Genomic DNA, 17,695 nt, shown 5'->3' with positions numbered 1-17,695 from the left:
GTGGAACAGTGGAACAGTGCAGTACAGTGGAACAGTGCAGTACAGTGGGACAGTGCAGTATAGTGGAACAGTGCAGTACAGTGGAACAGTGGAACAGTGCAGTACAGTGCAACAGTGGAACAGTGCAGTATAGTGGAACAGTGGAACAGTGCAGTATAGTGGAACAGTGCAGTACAGTAGGACAGTGCAGTATAGTGGAACAGTGCAGTATAGTGGAACAGTGGAACAGTGCAGTACAGTGGAACAGTGGAACAGTGCAGTACAGTGGAACAGTGGAACAGTGCAGTATAGTGGAACAGTGCAGTACAGTGGGACAGTGCAGTATAGTGGAACAGTGGAACAGTGCAGTACAGTGGCACGGTGCACTACAGTGGAACAGTGGAACAGTGCAGTACAATGGAACAGTGCATTACAGTGGAACAGTGGAACAGTGAAGTACAGTGGAACAGTGCAGTAAAGTGGAACAGTGGAACAGTGCAGTACAGTGGAACAGTGCACTACAGTGGAACAGTGCAGTGAAGTGGAACAGTGCAGTACAGTGGAACAGTGTAGTACATTGGAACAGTGCAGTACATTGGAACAGTAAATAACAGTGGAACAGTGGATTACAGTGGAACAGTGCAGTACAGTGGAACAGTGCAGTACAGTGGAACAGTAGATAACAGTGGAACAGTGGATTACAGTGGAACAGTGGAACAGTGCAGTACAGTGGAACAGTGGAACAGTGCAGTACAATGGAACAGTGCATTACAGTGGAACAGTGCAGTACAGTGGAACAGTGCAGTAATGTGGAACAGGGCACTACAGTGGAACAGTGGAGTAAAGTGGAACAGTGGAACAGTGCAGTACAGTGGAACAGTGCAGTACAGTGGAACAGTGCACTACAGTGGAACAGTGCAGTGAAGTGGAACAGTGGAACAGTGCAGTACAGTGGAACAGTGCAGTACAGTGGAACAGTGCACTACAGTGGAACAGTGCAGTGAAGTGGAACAGTGGAACAGTGCAGTACAGTGGAACAGTGCACTACAGTGGAACAGTGCAGTGAAAATGGAACAGTGCAGTGAAGTGGAACAGTGGAACAGTGCAGTACAGTGGAACAGTGCACTACAGTGGAACAGTGGACAGTGCAGTACAGTGGAACAGTGAAGTACAGTGGAACAGTAGATAAGAGTGGAACAGTGGATTACAGTGGAAGAGTGCAGTGCACTACAGTGGAACAGTGCAGTATAGGGGAACAGTGGATTGCAGTGGAACAGTGCACTACAGTGGAACAGTGCAGTAAAGTGGAACAGTGCAGTATGGTGGAACAGCGGATTACAGTGGAACAGTGCAGTACAGTGGAACAGTGCACTACAGTGGAACAGTGCAGTACAGTGGAACCGTGGAACAGTGCAGTACAGTGGAACAGTGGATTACAGTTGAACAGTGCAGTACAGTGGAACAGTGGAACAGTGCAGTAAAGTGGAACAGTGGAAGAGTGCAGTAAAGTGGAACAGTGTGACAGTGCAGTAAAGTGGAACAGTGGAACAGTGCAGTAAAGTGGAACAGTGCAGTAAAGTGGAACAGTGCAGTAAAGTGGAACAGTGTGACAGTGCAGTAAAGTGGAACAGTGGAACAGTGCAGTAAAGTGGAACAGTGGAACAGTGCAGTAAAGTGGAACAGTGGAACAGTGCAGTAAAGTGGAACAGTGTGACAGTGCAGTAAAGTGGAACAGTGGAACAGTGCAGTAAAGTGGAACAGTGGAACAGTGCAGTAAAGTGGAACGGTGGAACAGTGCAGTACAGTGGAACAGTGCAGTACAGTGGAACAGTGGAACAGTGCAGTAAAGTGGAACAGTGCAGTAAAGTGGAACAGTGCAGTAAAGTGGAACAGTGCAGTAAAGTGGAACACTGCAGTACAGTGGAACAGTGAAACCCGACCCTTAAATCTGATTACTTTTCCAGAAATCCTGGTAGCAAGATTCTCGGATTCAACAGGACATAAGCAGGAAATTCCACCCTTGATTAACCCATGCAAGACTAGAACAATTCAACTGCTGTTGGTATACAGAGGACAGCTGATTACTGGGGGGAAATACCACAAGGACACAGGCCTCTCGGGACTCTCTCTCTGATCAACATCGAGGATGTTCAGAAAATACCACACAGCCAAGGAGGAGAGGACAGTTGTGGGCTATATGCTCAGATAGTGAAGGAGATGAGAGGTGTGGGCTATAGGCTCAGATAGTGAAGGAGATGACAGGTGTGGGCTGTAGGCTCAGATAGTGAAGGAGATGAGAGGTGTGGGCTGTAGGCTCAGATAGTGAAGGAGATGAGAGTTGTGGGCTGTAGGCTCAGATAGTGAAGGAGATGAGAGGTGTGGGCTATAGGCTCAGATAGTGAAGGAGATGACAGGTGTGGGCTGTAGGCTCAGATAGTGAAGGAGATGACAGGTGTGGGCTATAGGCTCAGATAGTGAAGGAGATGACAGGTGTGGGCTATAGGCTCAGATTGTGAAGGAGATGACAGGTGTGGGCTATAGGCTCAGATAGTGAAGGAGATGAGAGGTGTGGGCTATAGGCTCAGATAGTGAAGGAGATGAGAGGTGTGGGCTATAGGCTCAGATAGTGAAGGAGATGAGAGGTGTGGGCTGTAGGCTCAGATAGTGAAGGAGATGAGAGTTGTGGGCTGTAGGCTCAGATAGTGAAGGAGATGAGAGGTGTGGGCTATAGGCTCAGATAGTGAAGGAGATGAGAGGTGTGGGCTATAGGCTCAGATAGTGAAGGAGATGAGAGGTGTGGGCTATAGGCTCAGATAGTGAAGGGGATGACAGGTGTGGGCTATAGGCTCAGATAGTGATGGAGATGACAGGTGTGGGCTATAGGCTCAGATAGTGAAGGAGATGAGAGGTGTGGGCTATAGGCTCAGATAGTGAAGGAGATGACAGGTGTGGGTTATAGGCTCAGATAGTGAAGGAGATGAGAGGTGTGGGCTATAGGCTCAGATAGTGAAGGAGATGAGAGGTTTGGGCTATAGGCTCAGATAGTGAAGGAGATGACAGGTGTGGGCTATAGGCTCAGATAGTGAAGGAGATGAGAGGTTTGGGCTATAGGCTCAGATAGTGAAGGAGATGACAGGTGTGGGTTATAGGCTCAGATAGTGAAGGAGAGGAGAGGTGTGGGCTATAGGCTCAGATAGTGAAGGAGATGAGAGGTGTGGGCTATAGGCTCAGATAGTGAAGGAGATGACAGGTGTGGGCTATAGGCTCAGATAGTGAAGGAGGTGACAGGTGTGGGTTATAGGCTCAGATAGTGAAGGAGATGACAGGTGTGGACTATAGGCTCAGATAGTGAAGGAGATGACAGGTGTGGGCTATAGGCTCAGATAGTGAAGGAGATGAGAGGTGTGGGCTATAGGCTCAGATAGTGAAGGAGATGACAGGTGTGGGCTATAGGCTCAGATAGTGAAGGAGATGAGAGGTGTGGGATATAAGCTCAGATAGTGAAGGAGATGTGAGGTGTGGGCTGTAGGCTCAGATAGTGAAGGAGATGAGAGGTGTGGGCTATAGGCTCAGATAGTGAAGGAGATGAGAGGTGTGGGCTGTAGGCTCAGATAGTGAAGGAGATGAGAGGTGTGGGCTATAGGCTCAGATAGTGAAGGAGATGTGAGGTGTGGGCTGTAGGCTCAGATAGTGAAGGAGATGAGAGGTGTGGGCTATAGGCTAACAATGGAAAAAAAGCAGTTCTTTAATACATGCAGAATTATCTACGGGGTAGTTATCCAATAACTCAAAGGTTTTGATAGTATGTCCAATTCCCCTTTAGGTGAGCTAATACACATAGCTTAAAGGTCTAAATGTGGTGTTTGTCTCCTTGTGGCTATCTCCAGGTTATCTCTAAAGTACCAAGTACACAATCAGTTACAGACACAATTTGAACTGTAATGAGATATAAAATGATAAATGTATTTTGAAGTGCCTAAGATGTCATGTCATTGACCCCATATCTCCAGGTTGTTAAGGGAGACGACGGTAAACAGTATCCTACTTTTCTATGACTTAGCTCAACCTAATGGCCCCCTATTACCTGTATAGTACACGACCTTTGACCAAAGTAGTGCACTTGTTTTGAGACAAGTCACGGTCCTGTCAAATAACTTTGTTCTCTAAGACGTAGCCTTGTTTGCATTGCTTTCCTGTGACAGGAAACTTCCCCCCCGTCCTATTCTACCGACTAGAGCAGCTAACAAGCTGTGGTCACACTACAGATGCAACTTCCTGCTGCCTGTAGGAGGGGCAGATACTTACCATACACCAGACCCAACGCACGCACGCTAATGATAGGCGGGGCAACTGTTTGTTCACCCGCACTTGCTAATAACCCATCCACAAACGCACGATTATATGTGATAAAGTGACAATGTGAGGCCTGCACACGACCCAAACCCCCAAATATAGAACTTGCGCAGAACTATCCTTTATTTATTTGTGTGATTCTTTTTAAAAACTTTTTACCCCATTTTCTCCCCAATTGGTAGTTACAGTCTTGTCCCATCGTAGCTACTCCCGTACGGACTCGAAGGCGAAGGTCGAGAGCTGCGCGTCCTCCGAAACACGACCCTGCCAAGCCGCACTGCTTCTCGACACACTGCTCGCTTAACCCGGAAGCCAGCCGCACCAATGAAACACCATAGAACTGGCGACCAAAGTCAGCGTGCATGCGCCCGGCCTGCCACAAGGAGTCGCTAGTGCGCGTTGGGACTAGGACAAACCTCTTTTGACAGGCCTTTTTAGATAGGCCTATGTTTCTGATTATAATATCCAACATTTTGGTTGGTTTTTTGTTAGTCAACTTGTCTATAATTAGATACATGCAGCTTTTCTTCTGTCATTATCCTACTTGTTGCCCAAGTAGACTAAATAAACCCTTGCTCACCACAATAATGTCATAAATCGGGGCTGCCCAACCCTGTCCCTGGAGAGCTACCCTCCTCTAGTTTTAACTCCAACCCTGTTCCTGGAGAGCTACCCTCCTCTAGTTTTAACTCCAACCCTGTCCCTGGAGAGCTACCCTCCTCTAGTTTTAACTCCAACCCTGTTCCTGGAGAAATACCCTCCTGTAGGTTTTAACTCCAACCCTGTTCCTGGAGAGATACCGTCCTCTAGGTTTAACTCCAACCCTGTTCCTGGAGAGATACAGTCCTCTAGGTTTAACTCCAACCCTGTTCCTGGAGAGATACCGTCCTCTAGGTTTAACTCCAACCCTGTTCCTGGAGAGATACCGTCCCCTAGGTTTAACTCCAACCCTGTTCCTGGAGAGATACCCTCCTGTAGGTTTTAACTCCAACCCTGTTCCTGGAGAGATACCCTCCTGTAGGTTTTAACTCCAACCCCAGTTGTAACTAACCTGATTGAGCTTTTCAACCAGCTAATTATTAGAATCAGATGTAGTTCTCCAGGAACAGGGTTGGAATTAAACATAGAGGAGGGTAGCTCTCCAGGAACAGGGTTGGAGTTAAACCTAGAGGACGGTATCTCTCCAGGAACAGGGTTGGAGTTAAACCTAGAGGACGGTATCTCTCCAGGAACAGGGTTGGAGTTAAACCTAGAGGACGGTATCTCTCCAGGAACGGGGTTGGACAGCCCTGTCATAAATGATAGCATGAATGATTTAATCTTAGTCGACATCTGTAAAGTTCTCTTTCATCTCTGCTTCTCTCGCATCGAAATTTAGGGAAGTTTAGAGAAATCATATTTCTCCACTCCTGTTCCCAAGTAAGAATTTATATATAGGGTAGCATTTTACTGCAAGAAATGCTTACTTCTGCAGGAGTTAATATTATATTAGACTATGTCAGAATATTATATTAGACTATGTCAGAGGCTATAGACCTACAGTCAGTGTCCAGAGTTCAGTTAGAGGCTATGTCAGAGGATATAGACCTACAGTCAGTGTCCAGAGTTCAGTTAGAGGCTATGTCAGAGGCTATAGACCTACAGTCAGTGTCCAGAGTTCAGTTAGAGGCTATGTCAGAGGCTATAGACCTACAGTCAGTGTCCAGAGTTCAGTTAGAGGCTATGTCAGAGGCTATAGACCTACAGTCAGTGTCCAGAGTTCAGTTAGAGGCTATGTCAGAGGCTATAGACCTACAGTCAGTGTCCAGAGTTCAGTTAGAGGCTATGTCAGAGGATATAGACCTACAGTCAGTGTCCAGAGTTCAGTTAGAGGCTATGTCAGAGGCTATAGACCTACAGTCAGTGTCCAGAGTTCAGTTAGAGGCTATGTCAGAGGCTATAGACCTACAGTCAGTGTCCAGAGTTCAGTTAGAGGCTATGTCAGAGGATATAGACCTACAGTCAGTGTCCAGAGTTCAGTTAGAGGCTATGTCAGAGGCTATAGACCTACAGTCAGTGTCCAGAGTTCAGTTAGAGGCTATGTCAGAGGATATAGACCTACAGTCAGTGTCCAGAGTTCAGTTAGAGGCTATGTCAGAGGCTATAGACCTACAGTCAGTGTCCAGAGTTCAGTTAGAGGCTATGTCAGAGGCTATAGACCTACAGTCAGTGTCCAGAGTTCAGTTAGAGGCTATGTCAGAGGCTATAGACCTACAGTCAGTGTCCAGAGTTCAGTTAGAGGCTATGTCAGAGGCTATAGACCTACAGTCAGTGTCCAGAGTTCAGTTAGAGGCTATGTCAGAGGATATAGACCTACAGTCAGTGTCCAGAGTTCAGTTAGAGGCTATGTCAGAGGCTATAGACCTACAGTCAGTGTCCAGAGTTCAGTTAGAGGCTATGTCAGAGGCTATAGACCTACAGTCAGTGTCCAGAGTTCAGTTAGAGGCTATGTCAGAGGCTATAGACCTACAGTCAGTGTCCAGAGTTCAGTTAGAGGCTATGTCAGAGGCTATAGACCTACAGTCAGTGTCCAGAGTTCAGTTAGAGGCTATGTCAGAGGATATAGACCTACAGTCAGTGTCCAGAGTTCAGTTAGAGGCTATGTCAGAGGCTATAGACCTACAGTCAGTGTCCAGAGTTCAGTTAGAGGCTATGTCAGAGGCTATAGACCTACAGTCAGTGTCCAGAGTTCAGTTAGAGGCTATGTCAGAGGCTATAGACCTACAGTCAGTGTCCAGAGTTCAGTTAGAGGCTATGTCAGAGGCTATAGACCTACAGTCAGTGTCCAGAGTTCAGTCAGGCTACTATTCCACTTAACCCATCCGAACAGTCAGTTCCCTTGATGCGCCATTTTGAAGTCCCGCCTCGTGACTGTCAAATTTCTATAGCGCCTCACAATCATCACACATCATAACACTGCTATCATCCTCTTTCACCACTTGACCAAATCTTTCCTAAACATTAGACTACTGTTCTGGTTCTCTCTTCTAGAACATTAGACTACTGTTCTGGTCCTCTCTTCTATAACAGACTACTGTTCTGGTCCTCTCTTCTATAACAGACTACTGTTCTGGTCCTCTCTTCTAGAACATTAGACTACTGTTCTGGTCCTCTCTTCTATAACAGACTACTGTTCTGGTCCTCTCTTCTAGAACATTAGACTACTGTTCTGGTTCTCTCTTCTATAACATTAGACTACTGTTCTGGTCCTCTCTTCTATAACATTAGACTACTGTTCTGGTTCTCCATTCTAGAACATTAGACTACTGTTCTGGTCCTCTCTTCTAGAACATTAGACTACTGTTCTGGTCCTCTCTTCTAGAACATTAGACTACTGTTCTGGTTCTCTCTTCTATAACATTAGACTACTGTTCTGGTCCTCTCTTCTATAACATTAGACTACTGTTCTGGTTCTCCATTCTAGAACATTAGACTACTGTTCTGGTCCTCTCTTCTAGAACATCAGACTACTGTTCTGGATCTCGCTTCTATATACTTTCAACTCTCCATTTCACAGATTTCATCTTATTGAATTAAACTCTGACATTGTCCTTTTTTTGCCTCAGTGGATCGACGTTAACATTTTCTGCCCATGTTCCCAAAAGTATTTTGGCATGTGGTGTATATTTGGCAAGCTTACAGTTAGGCCCTAAAACTTAGGTTTACAGTAGGTTAGGCACTAACGCCAGATAAAACCTCCATGTAACCTATACTGTAGATACAGTGAGTCAACCCAAACATCACTAACACACACACACACACACACACACACACACACACACACACACACACACACACACACACACACACACACACATATATATACATACACAGAGAGAGAGAGAGAGAGAGAGAGAGAGACCTACTAAACTTTGTACCAAATGTGACCTATGTCTGAAATAAATCGGTTTATGTTTTAAGTCCAGGCACCACACCCTCATAGAGTAATTTTTCCCCTTTAAATTACATCACAATCAACTTTTACCAGTTGAATGTAGACACAAACATCATACTTTATTGTATTATAATTTTCCTGCAAATGATGCAATATCTAATTAAATATGCACATATTTGCATATTGCGTTAATACATTTTTCTGGACAAATGGATGAAGTAGCAGGCAGAGTATTTCTTCCAGCTCAGAGAAAGAGGAGGGGTACTGACTAACAGCATGACCATGTTAAGCCTAGAAAGGAATTCTCGACAAGTCCGGGTCCTGACCATGAGGCAGCCTGGGTAGTGTGTTAAAGGGGAGGTCTGAAAACCGAGCCGTTTACTCTCCGGACAAAAAAAACGGAAAAAAATAAATAAAATGTTAATGATGGTCGTATGATAAACTGAAGGAAAAACATACATTTTCATCAAGTATTTTTCATGTTTTAATGTTTACTTATTGAAAATACTCATATTTAATGGACCAAAAGAGCAACAACATATGAAAAGTGTTAGGTACATGTAAATATTTATTATCAGCCTGTGGGTGCTTGGCCATAAAACTGGCCTTGTTGTGTTGTTGGAAAACAAAAGACACCGTGTCAGTGTTATCTGTCCATTTGGAATTTTATGATGGTCTTCTTCTTTAATCTCTTCTTCCCTATCCTAATCTCCCATCACCATGGTGATATACCACATAGACTGTAAAAAGAGACACATGAACCTTGTCCAACACCATCAACAACACACTCTTCATTGAGTCATTGGCTCATAGGGAAGTAGTCAAAAGTAATGCACTATATAGGGAATAGGGTATCATGGGCTCTGGTCTAATGTAGTGCACTATATAGGGAATAGGGTGCCATGGGGCTCTGGTCTAAAGTAGTGCGCTATATAGGGAATAGGGTATCATGGGCTCTGGTCTAATGTAGTGCACTATATAGGGAATAGGGTGCCATGGGGCTCTGGTCTAAAGTAGTGCACTATATAGGGAATAGGGTGCCATAGGGCTCTGGTCTAAAGTAGTGCACTATATATATGGGGAATAGGGTGCTGTTTAGGGTGTAGCCTGAGCCATTCTCACTCAGATCTCAGGTTTAAGTACCATAGATGCTTCTCTCTGTTATAACTTCTACATTATAAACTGGGTGGTTTGAGCGCCTGAATGCTGATTGGCTGACAGCCATGGTATATCAGATCGTATACTACTGTTATGGCAAAACATTTATTTGTACTCGTTGTACTAATTATGTTGGTAACCAGTTTATAACAGCAATAAGGCACCTCAGGGAGGGGTTTGTGGTATACGGCCAATATACCACGGCTAAGGGCTGTATCCAGAACAACCCTTAGCTGGGGTATGCTGGCCATATTCCACAAACCCCTGAGGTGCCTTATTGCTTAAGTAACTACTGTACTCGGGTTCGGGTTAGGTTTAAGTATCAAAGACTCTGTTATAACTTCTACAGTAAGTACTGAACTAAAGAACATGGCGACAGACAGTCATCTAAAAAGAATGCTGGGGACTGGGGTACATTCAAAGTAATCCATCTCATCTGATATACAGTATTATCATAGATGGTAAGGCTATAAAACGTTGCTTTGCTGACAAAGTTATGCTCGGCAGGTGTAGGGAACGTTTACTTGTAGCCTGTGTATATGAAATGCTATTCTGTATTCTGAAGCAGGCAGAGAATTTTTTCCAGATCAGAGAGAGAGAGAGAGGGGGGTTCCCCACTAACAACATGACCATGTTAAGCCTAAAAAGGGATTCTCGACAAGTCCGGGTCTGACCATGAGGCAGCCTGGGTAGTGTGTTAAAGGGGAGGTCTGAAAACCGACAGTTTACTCTCCGGACAAAAAACTGATTTAACAATGACTATGCTGATAATACACAGTAAAACGGCGACCAGTGCTAAAACACAACGTCCTGGATAGATTGAATAACACCATTATTATGATACCTTATCGATGTCCATGTTCCTGCATGGTAATGTAATTACTGTATTTTTTTATGAAATCTTTAAGAGGTTGCTGATATTTTAAACCGTATCAATCTGAGTAGTCTACAGATCTACTGTAACTCAACTTCTTAAATAATGGCTTTATTCAATAAAACGGTAAATTGTTGGGGTCTGAGACATTAATTTTGTGCATGACAAAGTGTTTATTAGGCCTAACTCGTGTTTACAGTCCCTTCGGTTGAGTTGGTCTGCATATAATACAATTAAATGCGTTACTGTTAGGCCTATAAGCAACAATATGATTGTATAAACTACAGATCAATCTGCATCTCATACCTAAAGACAAATAACCTACTAATTTGATTATCATAAATCTGTAAACAAGCAAGCAAGAGCATGGAACATCAACCAGTTCAATGCGGCGCTGTCTGCCTAACTAGTCTGACACAAGTAAGCGGAACAATTTACCATCACATAGGGAGTTCTGGCTCATCTCAATCAAAGTTTCATCTCCAATCTTTCCCGTTAGTCGACTCCTGTCACTCATCTTGCCGAGCCCTTGCGGAACGACGTTCGGCCGGGTAAAAACAAGGAGGTATCTTTTGAGTCAGGACTCCAAGCCCACGCCTTAGGCCCCGGACTCACTTTGAGCGGTAAATGTACTGCTACCTTCTCAAGATGAATCTTCAAACTGCGCTCAAGAGACACCACCAAGCCCCAAAGTCCCCTGACAAAAAATATCGTCATTAAAGGGGAGGGGCCTGACTCCATAAACTCTGTCGGCACTGAGCTGGTTACGTTCAACCGTTACAGACGGTATGACACATGATTGGCCTACTTTATAAAATCATCGTACAAAGTGATTCAAAGGACAAGATCATAAAATATTTCTTACTGCTTTAATGTGGCAAAAAAAAGTGACTTTATAGGACAGCTTTTGTCATTTAATCTTAGCGGAATTGAATTGGCATTTAGTTATTCTATTATAATCCCGTTGCACGGTATTCTGCAACAGGGTAAACAACTCTGAAATAGCGGAACAACGATGGTGACAAAAAGGCCATTAAGTGCCTAACGGTTTATTCAGAAGTGCCAGAAGGCAGGATGTCCAGCGTGTAGGCATTAATACATGGCAAAATCACAACAAATAAATGGCAAAATCACAACAAATAAATGGCAAAATCACAACAAATAAATGGGAAAAACACAACAAATAAATGGGAAAATCACAACAAATACATGACAAAATCACAACAAATAAATGGGAAAAACACAACAAATAAATGGGAAAAACACAACAAATAAATGGGAAAACCACAACAAATACATGCACACTAACCGAAAAGGATCAGTGGTGTAAAGTACTTAAGTAAAAAATACTTTAAAGTAGTACTTAAGTCGTTTTTGGGGGGTATCTGTACTTAACTTTACTATTTATATATATTTTTACAACTTTTATTTTTACTTCACTACATTCCTAACAAACAAAAAAAACAACGTTTTACTCCATATATTTTCCATGATACCCAAACGTACTGAGTACAATATGTCCTCGTAACATTTTGAATGCTCAACAGGACAGGAAAATGGTTCAATTCACGCACTTATCAAGAGAACATACCTGATCATCTCTACTGCCTCTGATCTGTCGGACTCACTAAACACACATGCTCTGTTTGTAAACGATGTCTTGAGTGTTGGAGTGTGCCCCTGGGATACTCCAACAAGAAAATGATGCTTAATGTAAGACATTTTAAATTATTTATACTTTTACTTTTGATACTTAAGGAAATTTAAACCCAAATACTTTTAGACTTTTACTCAGGTAGTATTTTACTGGGTGACTTTAACTTGAGTCATTTTCTATTAAGGTATCTATACTTTTACTAAAGAATGACAATTGCGTACTTTTTCCACCACTGAAAAGGCTTGACATATATATATTTTTTTAATTTAACCTTTATTTAACTAGGCAAGTCAGTTTAAGAACAAATTATTATTTACAATGACTACCTACCCCAGCCAAACCTGGGCCAACTGTGCCCCACTGACTCCCAATCACAGCTGGATGTGATACAGCCTGGATTCAAACCAGGGACTGTAGTCTTGCACTGAGATGCAGTGCCTTAGACCACTGCGCCACTCAGCAGCCCAACAACTTTTAGCTGAATAAACTCTTACAAGTAAATACAAATGCCTAAATGCCCATGGAACAGCTCACAGCAATGTGTGCTCAGAGCTCGCCAGTTTGTAGTCCTAAAACCCCAAACTGAGTTACCTCTGGTTCGTTCAGCCATGGGCACAAATGAATGGGGAAAGAATATGGTTTTGTGATAAACGCCTGAAAATAAGGTCTGAGTTTAACACAGGTTTAGAAGATCTTATATGTTTGGGGTGGCAGGTATCCTGGTGGTTAGAGAGTTGGACTAGTAACCGTAAAGGTTGCAAGATCAAATCCCCGAGCTGACAAGGTACAAAATCTGCTGTTCTGTCCCTGAACAAGGCAGTTAACCCACTGTTCCTAGACCATCATTGAAAATAAGAATTTGTTTGACTTGCCTAGTTAAATACAGGTAAAAATAATACATTGTATGAGATAATATTAGTCAGTTAACATGACCTTTATGGATTATCAAACCGTTATGTGCTTTTTTTATTACATCATTTTTTTATTTTTTTTAATCACTAAAAGTGACGTTAGCTGATGAAGATTATCTCATAGATTAAACCGTATTATTTCTCCTTAACCTGTGTTGACCGTGGACCTTATTTTCAGGCGTTTATCAATAAACCCTTCAAAAAGGCCATTCATTTCCCCATAGGCTTTGTCCAACAAAAGCATGGCGCAGTTAGTGCCTACAACAAGACACCATTACTATTTATATTTATTAGATCTGTTCTCTGTTACGGAACAAGTATGGGCACAGATAGAACAATGAGACAGATATTTCACCAGATGTATAAATGTGAAGCACTGCTTGGGCGTTTCCACTCACTACCAAATATGGTAATGAGAGGAAGCCCAGTGGCCGGCAGTAGGAGAAGATGGAAGGAGAGGAATTTTGTCTCACCGTTCGGCACATTTTCTCATTGATGAAACATTTGATCTCAATACAGTTTTCTTTTCTCAAAACTACAATCCGTTATGAACAGAGTTGACAAAGTTTTGTAGACGTTGTCATTTAAATGGAAAGTCGCGCAGTTCAGGAGCGCAAAGTCGAATTTAGTTATTGTACACGTGCACTTCAGAGTAGGCGTTCCCTAACTGCCATATGTAAATATATATATATATATATATGCCAGAACACGCCAATAGGATCTCGCTAGCTTGTGCTTGTTCTGCCCAACTATGACTCATTTTCACCCATTGGAAAGACAGGCTGTGGTCTATCTTGGGTTAGTTATAAAAATCTTCGGTATGTGTAGCTGCAGCCCGTTATGAAGACCAGAGTATGGGCGAGTGGATTTGTCGAAAGAAGTGGGTGTATGGAAAGCGAATCAGCTGTCACTCAATACCGTTTTGCGTGGCTGATTGGGCTGCACTACGAGTCGATACTAAAACCACTGGTGTTCTGGTGAAGTGCTTCCTACAGGAAGGGCATCATGATTGTGTCGCCGGCGGTAGCTACGTAGTCATTTTTTAAATGTAGGCAGACGCATCCATCGCTGGAGTGACTCTGTTAATCGGCGTGTCGAGACAAGTGGGAGGATAAGGAGCACTGATGGGAGGATAATGGGAACATCAGGCGTTGGATGGTTGCTCTGTGATTCGTTACGGTTTTGATTGAGCGGTGTTGCCGATCGTGTGTCAATTCCGGCCAGCCTGGGGACGCGTGTTATCGTGCGAAACAAGACTGGGATAGTCTAATCTTGATAGAATCATACTATGTCAGTTGAATGTTAACGAAACACATCTTATAAACTAAAATACAATTTTATGTCACTTTTTTACCAATACAAATTAGGTCTACAACTCATTATGACATCTGTTTGGCTATCATATAATTACAATAAAATAGTTTTTTGTTAAAAAGGCTTTTTATAATTACTGTTGTAGGTTATTATTAATCACTAAACAAACTATACAGTTTTTTTCATTTACCAGTAAATATATTTCCTTATTATTATCATAGGATGACAATAAAATAGTTTTTTGGCTCAATAATTTACTCTTGTAGAATCTGGCAGCAAACCAGTTTAGAACGGGAACTGCTGGGCAACGTCTCTGTATTCTATTGTCATTCTATTCAATGACAAGATCAACAATAAAAATCCATCAGAATTACTCCGACCAGAAATCCATCGTAAATCCACTGTAGATAACATAACATAATATGAAAAGACTAACCTAATGACTTCTGCGTTAAAGTGTGACTGAAACTGTGTTAACATGCTCAAAATCAAACTCTCAGTCATCTCTGACAGTTGGAAGAATAATTGGCCTTAATTGGCCACGTGTACTCTTAAATCTCAACCTGGCACAGACAGAAGAGGAATGGCCACTCCTCTCTAGGTCGTCGTCGTCACCCCCCCCCCCCACCCCCCCCCCCCCCCCCCCCCCCCCCACCCAGTTTTTCCTAGCCACTATGCTTTGCTTGCTCTTTGGGGGGATTTTAGGCTGGGTATCTGGATGTACTTAATGGCAGCTCCTGATAAAATCTGTCAGCAAACCAGCTTAGAATGGGAACTGCTGGACTATTGCTGTATTGTATTGTCATTCTATTCAAAGATGAATTCAACAATAAATATCCATCACTGTTACCAGCTCCTTATATACACACTAAACAAAAAAATCTAAACGCAACACGAAACAATTTCAAAGATGTTAATGGTACCAACAGATGCATGACCACCATTTGCCTGACGCAGAGCAACACATCTCCTTCACATACAGTTAATCAGGCTGTTGATTGCGGCCTGTGGAATGTTGTTCCCACTCCTCTTCAATGGCTGTGTGAAGTTGCTGGATATGGGCGGGAAGTGGAACACGCTGTTGTACATTTCGATCCAGAGCATCCCAAACATGCTCAATAGGTGACATGTCTGGTGAGTATGCAGACCATGGAAGAACTGGGACACTTTCAGCTTCCAGGAATTGTGTACAGATCCTTGCTGAAACATGAGGTGATGGCGGCGGATGAATGGCACAACAATGGGCCTCAGGATCTCTTCACGGCATCTCTGTGCTTTCAAATTGCCATCGATAAAATGCAATTGTGTTCATTGTCCGTAGCTTATGCCTGCTCATACCATAACCCCACCGCCACCATGGGGCAAACCATTCACACCGTTGACATCAACAAACCGCTCATCCTCACAACGTTATACACGTGGTCTGTGGTTGTGAGGCCGGTTAGACGTACTGCCAAATTCTCGAAAATGACATTGGAGGCGGCTTATGGTAGAGAAATGAACATGAAATTCTCTGGCAACAGCTCTGGTGGACATTCCTGCAGTCAGCATTCCAATTGCCCGTTCCCTCAAAACTTGAGACAACTGTGGCATTGTGTTGTGTGACAAAACGGCACATTTTACAGTGGCCTTTTATTTACACAAGGTGGAACAGACAAATAAAATCATCTTCCTGTGTACTCCACCCAGAGTTTAAACTTCTCTCCTCAGCTTCTCATTGTAAACTGAACAGATTGCACTCCTTCATCCCGTTAGTGACACTAAAAAACAGCAGTACGTACAGGATAACCCCCATGTTCAATTTGATAAGGACATGTGCAGTATATTTCTATGTGTATTATATAAAATCCTGATTTGGTGGGCTATATATGTTAAGGATATATCTGGGGCAAAGCGTCACTTCTCAGTCTGATACATTTAAAAAAAATTGATTGTCACTGCCAAATACCCGTAATATGGCCTATCCAGTCAAGCTGAACAAAGTTAAACAATCTTGAACCACATATGTTCCATAGGGTATAAGTCATGATAGAGGGAGTCAACAATCACACATCAAGGTTTAGCTTGGTTATGTTCCTAATGGTTAGAGCTTTGGGCCAGTAATCAAAAGGTTGCTGGATCAAATCCCCGTAGCTGACAACTGGGGGGAAAAAATATTTGTCGTTCTGCCCCTGGACAAGGCAGTTAACCCACTGTTCCGCGGTAGGCTGTCATTGGAAATAAGACTTTGTTCTTAACTGACTTGCCTATTTAAATAAAGGTAAATATTGTATATGGTGTACAGTATAACCAGGAGTCTCGAAGCAGTCAGGTTTTATTCTCTATTCTTTACAATTCTAAGCTTGGGTGAAGCGGAACAACAATCAGAAACAAAACACAATTTGCCTTTAGGTCAATCTGTGGCTAACACTTAGCTGCTAACGTTGCTAGCTAGCTTCTTTAACAGACGAACGTTAGGTTAGCTAGCTTGGTATACAGTTAACACATTTATGTCACACATCATTAAAGAAGCTAGTAGCTAGCTACATCTATGAAGAACATAGATACTGGTAGCTAGCTAACGTTACACCAAATACAGAGCTCTAACTGAGTAGCAAAATGTTACGTTAGCTGAAACATCTACCGACATCTCTACTGAACACGCGCTGAAAGTTTGAAACACACCGGCCAAAGCAGCCCCTCAAAACGGTCTTCTTCTTCTTCTATGAGGTTTAACGGCAGTTGGCATCCAATTTGTTACAGTACCACCACCTAATAGACTGGAGTAAAACTCCCTTATACTTTTCTTGAAAAATGTACTGAATAAATGCCCTACCATCTAAACACTACACTCACTAATTTCAAAATGATATAAAATAAAAATATCACCACCCTACTCCACTAATTAAATGTATTTATTTCTACCTCATTCCATCATCCTGAAAGGATGAGACATCACCACTTAACACATCCTGTAATTATTCTGATGTCAAGTCTCACACACCCAAATAGCTCTCTGCAGCTGCCACCACAACCTCTATTTTCTGTGACTTCCATTCCATCCCTGCAGTACAGTTGATAACCATTGCTATAAATGCTAAAAATCCAATCTTACTGAAACATGTATCACTTTTTTGGCCTATCCTTCTGTACTGGTATATCTCTACTACTCTCACCACTCCTCCTCCTCTTTAACCCATCTTCCTCTACTTTCTTCACTGCCTCAGCATATGACAACTTCTGCTCTACTCTAACCCTGGAAACCTCAACCTGCCTCTCTCATGTCTGATCTCCAGCTCCATGGGCACCTCTACAATTAACACATTCCACTACTTTCCCCCAATACTACACATTCCTTTGTCTCTTCTGCACACTTCTGCACACCTTGGACCCTCCCTCCTACACACTGCTGCCACATGTACACTCATACAGGATAACTTATATATCCTAACATCACTTTGACAGGCAAAGACTCAACTTCAAGACTCAAAAGAACAGAAAATGACTCTTCTGTTTCCCCACTCTCGTCACCCTGT

At 42.9% G+C, this 17,695-nt stretch overlaps 1 protein-coding gene across 5 annotated transcripts in view; it reads right to left on the bottom strand.

Annotated features, from left to right (window-relative positions):
• LOC110521188 (anoctamin-5) overlaps positions 1-10,987 on the bottom strand; it is a 78,620-nt gene extending 67,633 nt beyond the window's left edge. For 2 of the 5 annotated variants that reach the window (XM_036969464.1, XM_036969466.1), the window contains exon 1: positions 10,737-10,984. In XM_036969464.1, the coding sequence (XP_036825359.1) occupies positions 10,737-10,815 (79 nt within the window). In that variant the 5' untranslated portion in view covers positions 10,816-10,984. Of the gene's footprint in view, positions 1-10,736 lie in introns of all 5 variants that reach the window. The other 3 variants (XM_036969468.1, XM_036969465.1, XM_036969467.1) reach the window with 3 other exon arrangements.
• Positions 10,988-17,695: the final 6,708 nt, after the last annotated feature.

The sequence above is a fragment of the Oncorhynchus mykiss genome, chromosome 30 (assembly GCF_013265735.2).
Source record: "Oncorhynchus mykiss isolate Arlee chromosome 30, USDA_OmykA_1.1, whole genome shotgun sequence".
NCBI classification, from domain to species: Eukaryota; Metazoa; Chordata; class Actinopteri; order Salmoniformes; family Salmonidae; genus Oncorhynchus; species Oncorhynchus mykiss.
Note: the sequence above shows the minus strand (reverse complement) of the source record. Positions and strands in the feature narration are given on the sequence as shown.